The 8,320-nt window shown below is 49.2% G+C and overlaps 1 protein-coding gene across 4 annotated transcripts in view; it reads right to left on the reverse strand.

Moving 5' to 3' along the window:
• Positions 1 to 1,077: 1,077 nt before the first annotated feature.
• Positions 1,078 to 8,320, reverse strand: part of Cux1 (cut like homeobox 1) — a 293,336-nt gene continuing 286,093 nt past the window's right edge. For all 4 annotated transcript variants that reach the window (XM_021161668.2, XM_021161666.2, XM_021161667.2 and 1 more), the window contains 2 exons: positions 6,044 to 6,308; positions 1,078 to 2,050 (listed from right to left, as the gene is read on the reverse strand). In XM_021161668.2, the coding sequence (XP_021017327.1) occupies positions 1,369 to 2,050; positions 6,044 to 6,308 (947 nt within the window). In that variant the 3' untranslated portion in view covers positions 1,078 to 1,368. The remainder of the gene's footprint in view (positions 2,051 to 6,043; positions 6,309 to 8,320) is intronic.

The following is an 8,320-nucleotide window of genomic DNA, read 5'->3' on the forward strand; positions in this document are numbered from 1 at the left end:
CTCTCTTCTGCAGGAAAGGAAGCTTCCCACGAGTATATAGGGTTATCAGTGCTTGTGGTGGGAAGGAAGGGGATGAGAAGAGAGAGGAAGAGAGTGTGCGCGCAGAGCTGCGCCAGCCCTGCCCNAGCATTGGGAACATCTTCCCCTGGAGGCTGGGGGAGGGGGGCTCAGTCTGTCAGTCTGGAGAGTGGCATGAGGTGAGGTGCCTTCTGTGCCAAGGAAAGATGAGCAGACGGTGGTCTGCACGTGCGGGACTAACTGCTGCGACCTTGTGGGCCTACATTTCCTTCCTTTCGACGCTTGCACATGCGCAGATGTGCCAACAGAGACATAGACACCATAAATCAAACAAAATGAACCGGTACATGCTACAGTTCTAACTTGTCTCCTAAACCCCCGAGATATGAGGTCTGATCAGCGTGCTCTGCGGTTAGAGGTTAAAAAGCAGATTATAAAATACCTAGATTCGGATCTTTCTTTTTGTCCTGATTTGGCCTAGAATGGAGTGTATTAAACAAACTCTGGCCAGCAAAAGCCCAGAGTCAGTTAAAGCTATGGATCAATGTGCACTACATGTCAGGATTCTAGTTACATACAAGAAAACACTACATCAGCTACCACAAAATCAGATACTTTTCCTGATGGGACTTTTCTTTTTTTTTCTTTTTTTGTTAAAAAATATGTGGAGTAAATGTGTTTTATTTTAATTCAAAGTTTCAAACGAGAAGATTCTTTTCTTGAAAATATTTAGGAATCCAAACTAGTGTGTTTAGAGTCGGCTTGACTGTGCAATCTCTTAGTGGCAACTGAACAGCTACAAAAACTTTCTTTTTTTTAATTTTTCTGAAAAAATCCCCCCCCCTTCCTGGTTTAAGAAGATAATAGTGTATTATCGCTCTGAAGCCATTAGATGGCAGATAAAAAGCCCCCTTTTAATATGTGGGTTTGATTTTTTTTTTTTAAAGCCCACACGAAAGAGGAGGGCACAAGGCAAAAGCTGTAAAGAGTTATTCCAGAACCTGTGGAAATCACTTAGGGCAATTAAAAAAAAAAAAACACTTCAGGGTACAAAAAAGCTTGACTACACATTTCCGTTTTCTTCCTTGAAAACACGACATAGATTGGGCTTAATGCTCCTTTGTTTTCTATATGCACCTTGGCCTATGGCGATTTTGCCCTGTGGCCCGCAGGGCTGTAAGTGCGCAACACGTCCAGGCCTCGGCTGGCACAGCCCTGCACACCCGCCGGCCCCAGCCCACACTGCCGGTGCTGACTGGGCCCGGGGGACCTGCTAGGCGCAGGTGGGCCCAGCGAGGCCCGGCNAGGCCCGGCGAGGCCCTGCTGGTCAGGCCCGGAGGCCCGGCGCCCTCAGAACTCCCATTCGATGGGCTCCTCCCGGCTGGCGGCCTTCTCCAGGCGGTGGATGATGCTGTTCAAGTTCGCAGCCTTCTTCTTCCGCACCGGGTTGTCCCGGGCGCCCGCGGCCTCGGGCAGACCGAAGAGGCTCTGCAGTGAGCTAGGCCTTCGCGCAGGCGCGTTGGCAGGCGCGCTGGTGCTTGGCAACGCAGAACTCCTCTCGGCAGGGCCCGCCCTGGCCGCCCCGGGGGCCTCGGTGGCCGTGGCCGGGGCCGGGGCAGTGGCTGAGGTAGCGGCGTCCTCTCCGGCCGCGGGTGCGGCGAGGCTTGGCANGGGCGCTGGGGCGTCGGCGAGGCCCTCGGNAGGTGGCCTAGGCCGGCCTGCGTCTTCACCGTCGTCCTGTCCTGGGGTCCCCGAGCATAGTGGCTGTGCCTTCGCCTTCTCGGCCGGCTGCGTCGCTTCTTCCCGGTCTGCCGGGGCTGCGGCCACCTCTGCCAGCCCTCCCTGAGACTTGGTGGCCACTATGTTGCCACCTGGCTCCTCGGCGTCAGTGGCTTCCACGCCGTCACAGCTGTCACCTTCCGAGCTGGGTGCAGCGCGGCTACTTCGAGCTGAAGGTGAGTCGCTGGCACCAGCCTGGCCCTGGCTTCCAGCTTGAATCTCCTCAATGAACAGTTCTCTGCGGATCCGAGACCTGTGAGACACAAGTGGAGGCTATGAGGTTCCTGTGCACAGGCCTGGCCTCACCCCTGCCCCATCACCTGCTGCAGTCACTGCCAGCCTGCTCCTGTCTGGTCTCTCCTTCCCCAAACCCTNCCTCTGTGTTGAGATGCTACCACCTTCTCTACCACATACTTAATTATTCTGAGATAATGTTCCACATGCTTAATATTTCTGAGATAAGATGTCAAGTATTCCAGACTGGCCTTGAACTTGCAAATTAGCCAGAGTGACCTTGAATTTCCAGTCCATTTCCCCAGTGCTGGGCTTCCAAGTGTGTGCCTAGTTTATGTGGTGCTAGGGAGAGAGGCTCTCTCCCAACTGAGCTACATCCCCAGCCCTATTTTTTTTTTTTTTTTTTGAGACCGGCCCTGTTATGTAACACCAGATCAGGAATAGTCTTGAGTTTGTCTTGTGGCTCACTCAGACTAGCCTTGAATCTAGGATTGTGTTTCATAGCCCTGAGAATTGGGATTCCAGCCTATAGTTATTGGCTGGCCCACTTCTTCCTTCTCCATCTTACCCTGATGATCCATTACCACTCTGCAGAAAGCATAGCTCTTGGCAGTGCTAACAACTGACTGACTTAAATGAAACTTGAGTGGAAAGCCAATTATTGGATGTAGTCCAAGGTGGGAGTCTTGTAACTCCAGCTGTGAGCCACAGGCCAGGGGCCTCTAGCAGTCCTCCGCTCAATGGTGTACCCTCAACTGACTACCGACTCTGAAGAGTCAGCTTATCAAGTAGGAACCTAAGCATGTGCTTTTTAGTATATCAAGCCAAAAAAAAAAGTGTATGGGTGTTTTGCTTGTATGTATCTGTGTGTACCACATGTGTGCATGGTGCCCTTATAGGTCAGAAGAGGGCAATGGCTCTCCTGAAACTGCAGTTATGGCGGTTGTGAGCTACTATATGGGTGCTGGGAAGCAAACCAACGTCCCCTGAAAGAGCAGGAAGTACTCTTAATGTCTGAGACATCCCTCCAGCACTCCAACCACGTTTATTTATATAGTTTTTGAGATATAGTCTTACTTTTGCTCTGGCTGTATGGAGACCAGGCTGGCCTCAAACTCACAGAGATTTGCCAGCTCCTGCCTCCCAAGTGTGGGGATCAAAGGTATGGACTACCATGCCTAGTTTCAACTAATTTTTTTGTAAACTTTGTTTTATTTTATTTCCTATGCAATGGTGTTTTGCCCAAACATATGTCTGTGTAAGGGTCTCAGATCCCTTGGAATTGGAGTTATAGACAGTTGTGAACACATGTGGGTGCTGGGAATTGAACCCAGGTTCTCTGGAAGAGCAGCCGGTGCTCTTTAACCACTGAGTCTTCTCTCCAGCCCCAACCAAGTTTTTTAATGCAGTGTTTCTCAGCTTTAGGTGGGAATGTGCGCGGGTAACTTGCTGAGACACTGAATGCCAGGACAGAATGCTTCCTTCACAGAGTCCTTAAGTAGAGCTTGCCCTCTCAACTCCCCATCACTTTCATAGTCCTAGGCTCGGTCAGTCAACTTTCTAGGTGTGCATGATAAGCAAATGTCCACGTTAGAAAAGCATCTTTGGGTGAATTAGCACCAAGCCCAGTGTCCTGCAGAAAGTGGGCCCTAGGGCTGGACATGGCTAAGACTTCTTTATCTGTTCATGCTATTACTGAATGAGGGAGTCCCCTATTCTGTACCCCCATATTAGAGGACTGAACTAAGGGCTTTAAGCCAAGCAGACATGTCAGCTGAGTCATGCCCTCAACTCCAGACTGGCTGATTCTAGCCAAGTGCTGTTATATCCCCCAACATTTCTTGAGCTTTTAGGTGTTAAGACATGGTCTTTCTAAGTTTCCCTTGAATTTACCCTAAAGTCTTAAATTTTGAGTCTTCTTGCCTCACCTTCCTGAAGAGCTAGGGTTATAGGGCTGCACTATAAGGTATAGCTAAGGGAATGCACAGCTAGGTCCTAGGCTTGATTTTGGGGGTATGGGTCTAGCTCAAGATATGAGAACCTTAGGATAGTAGTCTTACCTGGTCTATAGTTACTTGTCCATGCTAGAATGAAATCTGAACCTTGTCCTAAAGATTGTTTTTTGGGGGGAAGGAGATTGGCCTTCCCAGTGCTGGGATTTAAGATATGAGCCACTATGTCCAGCTTTTTTTTTTAAAAAAAAATTTCCTTATTTTTGTATGAGTGCTTTGTCTGCATGTATGTATGTGTATCCACTATATGCCTGGTGTCTAGGGATGCCAGAAGAGAGTGTTATGTCCCTGGAAGTGGAGTTACAGATGGCTGAGAACCACCATGTAGGTGCTGGGAAACAAACCTGGGTTCTCTGGAAGAGCAGCCAGTGCTCTTAACTGCTGAACCATCTCTCCTGAAGGTTTTTAAGCTGTGATTCAGAAAAGTGAGGTTCTGATAGGTCCCAGAAATACCCAGGTTGCATCANCTTTCCTTGGGTAGCTTCAGGAACTTGAGAATTAGAGGACCAGTCCCTGGTGCTGGCTCTGCTCACAATCTGTTTTTGAGCCTCATGGCAGCAAGGTAAGCACCAAGCTCTGCTCTACCCAGTCAGCAGGTGGCAGGTTAGGTGGGTAGCTAAGCTAAGTCTTACAAAGAGGATGCAAGTATGATGGGATTGAGATTTGGCATTGCCATTTACTAGCTGCAGCTTAGATAAACAAATGTGGACTTCTGAGTTCATCTGCTCTCAAGCTTTCTCTCTCTGAGCCCAGGTTGGCCTAGAACCACCTACCTCAGCCTCCTAGGTGCTAGGTTTACAGGTGTGTACTGCCATGCCAGTTCTTAAGGGCCTTTGCAATGAAGGAAGCTTGCTCTAGTCAGTAAAGCAGAGGTAAACGGCTGGAAGTGGCAAAAGGGTAGGATAGGATCTGGCCTAATATGCCAGCCGCCTTGTTGGTGTGTGGGACTTGTCTTGGTAAAATAGTGATTCTGGGCTTGAGTCTGGGTGGAGGACACACATTTATTTACTTTCAGAGATAGGAACTTACTCTGTAGTCCAGGTTAGACTGAAGCTTTTCATTCTCCTGATGTCTTTTAGGTACTGGGATTATATTATCTTTTAATTTTAACTAATCAATTTACTTGACAGCTAGTAATGGAACACTTATGCTTAGCTCTCCCACTGAGCTACACTGCTGCAGCTGCATTTGATATCTAGAAAAGCTATACAGGGAAGTAGGCTTTGGAGGGTGCAGGGGATTTAAACAGGGCCTTGTCCATGCAGGGCTGTGCTACTGTGCCACATCCCCAGCTCCTCAGGGTGATTGTGGACAAGAGCTCTACTACTAAGCCACACCCCAGACCTAGGTTAATTCTGAAGGATCCTGTTGCTGCTTTTGTTTTAATTTTCTTCTTGCAGGCATGTATGAGGTAGGTGTGGTTGAGGACATATATANACCATGGCACGTGTGTAAAGTCAGGAATTGTTCTCTGTGTGGGGCTGGGAATCAAGTNNAGGTAGTCAGGCTCTGTAGCAGGCACCTTTACCTGCTAAGACATCCCACTAGTCCTTAGCTTTCTTTTTTAAAAAAGACCCTAGGGCTGGATGTGGTGTTTCAGGCTTTTAACCCCAGTACTTGGGAGGTAGATGTAGGCAGATCTCTGGGTTCAAGGCCATTTTGGTCTCCATAGCAAATTCTAGGCCAAAACTACATAGTAAGTGAGATCCTGTCTAAAATGAAGATGGCACCACCAGGTGAACCAGCAGGCAGAGGCACTGTGCACACAGACCTGACATCTGTGTCCATCNCAAGGTCCTGTAAGGTGGTTGGAGAGAACTGAGTCCTGAGAGTCCCTCTGACTTCGAGCATGCACATGCACACTGGGACACCAGCCTTTCCCCAGCTGTTCACACTGCATGTTTTGGCCTGGGGTCTCCCTTCAGGAGCCAAGGCTACACTGTGTTTGGTCATGTGGGTTCTCATGGGTCTGGCTGTTGGGAGTCTTGCTAGGGCTCTACCTGTAATTATGGAACCAGTTGATGACGGTGCTGGTCTTCAGGTTGAGTTGTGTGGCAAGTTCCTCGATGGTTTTTGGTGATGGATATGGCTTCTGCTGATATGCTCGCTTCAGCGCTTCCTTCTCCTCTGGAGCCAGCACCACTCGAGGTTTCTTCAGCTGGTGTTGTGGCTGGGGGCTGGCGCCCTGGCTGTAGTCAATACCCACAGAGGGGGGCTCACAAGGCTGACTGTCACTGACAGAGCTGTGTCGCCTCTTCATGTAGGCTGCAGGGAGAGAGAGAGAAAAAAAAAAACAAAAAAACCAACAGGTGAATTCAGGGACAGCTGGCAAACCAGCTTAAAGTCTCAGCCCTGGGAACAAAACAGGATGCTGAAAACATATAGTTTGGGTGTGGTAAGGCATATGTAATCCCAACACTGAGGAAACTGAGGTAGGAGGATCATGAGTTTGAGGCCAGTCTGGACTACATACTAAGACCTANAGTTGGGGGAAAAAAAAACCACCCCNAAAACAAATAGCTGGGCTGTAGCTCAATGGCAGAGTGCTTGTCTAGCATATGATACCTTGAGTTTGAGTCCTAGCACTCAAAAACCAAACCAATAAAACCAGGATAACTTAAACAAAAAAGCCCCCAAATAAAACCCTGCAGTGGAACCACACTGTCCTCAGCATAGACTGAGGCCAATTCTGATGTCATATGGGTTCCTAGCTGTCCCTGTCCAACCTGACAGTTCATTGAGGGCTGCAGAAAGATCCAGCTTGATGAATACCCTGCTGGCAGAGACACTGGGCACCTGAGAGGAGTTCTAATAGAGATCACTAGACAGAGCTTGGAAAGGGCTGAGAGACTTCTCAGAAAAGAGGATATTTCAAGATCATCTCAAAGGATGATGTTGCATAGCCATTAGAAAAAATGGGCTATGGCAGGAGGCTGTTTAGAAGATGGAAACCCAAGCCAAGGTGGTGGGTGCTTGTAATCCTAGCACTTGAGAGGGAGAGGCAGGATGATCAGGTGATGAAGGTCATCACTGGACTGGGTGACACCCTGTCAAGAGAAAGAGTGGGTAGAATCGTTTAGAAAGGAAAGAAGACAATGATAATAGAAGTCAGTGACTGAGGCAAGAGTTCATCAACATGGAANATCACAGAACATTCCCACAGAGAAGCTAAGAAGGGCCTAGGGACATGAGGACAGCCAGGGGCCCATGGTGTTACAGAAAGGGCTGAAGAATCTCAAGGGCATGGACAGCCAAAGGCATCTAGCACCATAGGGAGGAATGTTTAGAAGGGCCAGGCTGGACTTTGGACTTGATAATGTGGGGAAACTAAGGCCCTGGAGAATGGGAGTGGACCTATGATGCTGGGCAGCAAAGGCTGAGAGCCTGACTGGAGGGAGGGAGCAAGGGTGGTCAGAGGAGGTGCTGTGTAGGGACGCTGAACAGGGAAACGGCAAGCTCTAGGGNATTATGGCAGAAGGATTGTCAGGCCAGGATCATGCTGGGCTATAGTCTTAATAAGAAAGGAGGAGATAAGGAAGGAAGGGAGGGAAGGAAGGAGGGAGAGGGGAAGAAAGGAGGAAAGGCAGGGAAGGGAGGGGAAAGGAAGAAATGGGAAGAGCAGTAAGACAAGTGACTTCCTGATGGGAAGTGACATNAATGTGGCTCCATGGTAGAGAATGAAGTCACTGCACACTGGCCCTGGGTTCGATCCCAACCATTCTCCACAAGATAAAGAACGAACTCTAAGCTGAGGAGAGAGATGTTGGAGAAAGTATTGGGGAGGACTGACAGGAGGAGGGGACAGATGGAAGCAGAGATGGGTTGAGGGGTGAAGGCAGTACTACTTTCAACCACCCGTAGGAAGCAGACTGGTAAGGCAGGTGATGGGAAGGAAGTGTTAACAAGGAGAGGGAGCGGGCCATCAGGACTGGGGAGTGACACTGGAGACCCCACAGAAGTTAAAGGCACCAACCAGTCTGTTAGAGATGGTCCGGGTTCAATCAAGACAGTAACATTTTTGTGACACAAGATGGCACCAGAGCCCATGTGGAAGGAAGCTAGAGGCCCGGAAAGTCTGGACCGCCTAAGGGTGGTGAAGGGAAAAAGAGGGGATGAACAAGCCTTTCTGTGGACATCTGAAGGGACAGGGAAATGCTTTGAAGGTGGCCTTGTGTCACACCTTAGGTGGGTGATCTTGGCTTTGACAGGGAGTGGGGTATCTTAATACTATCTTGGTAAGTACTGGAAACTGGTGGAACTCAGCAGCAGTGGTTACT

This window comes from Mus caroli, chromosome 5, assembly GCF_900094665.2.
Source record: "Mus caroli chromosome 5, CAROLI_EIJ_v1.1, whole genome shotgun sequence".
Classification (NCBI taxonomy): domain Eukaryota; kingdom Metazoa; phylum Chordata; class Mammalia; order Rodentia; family Muridae; genus Mus; species Mus caroli.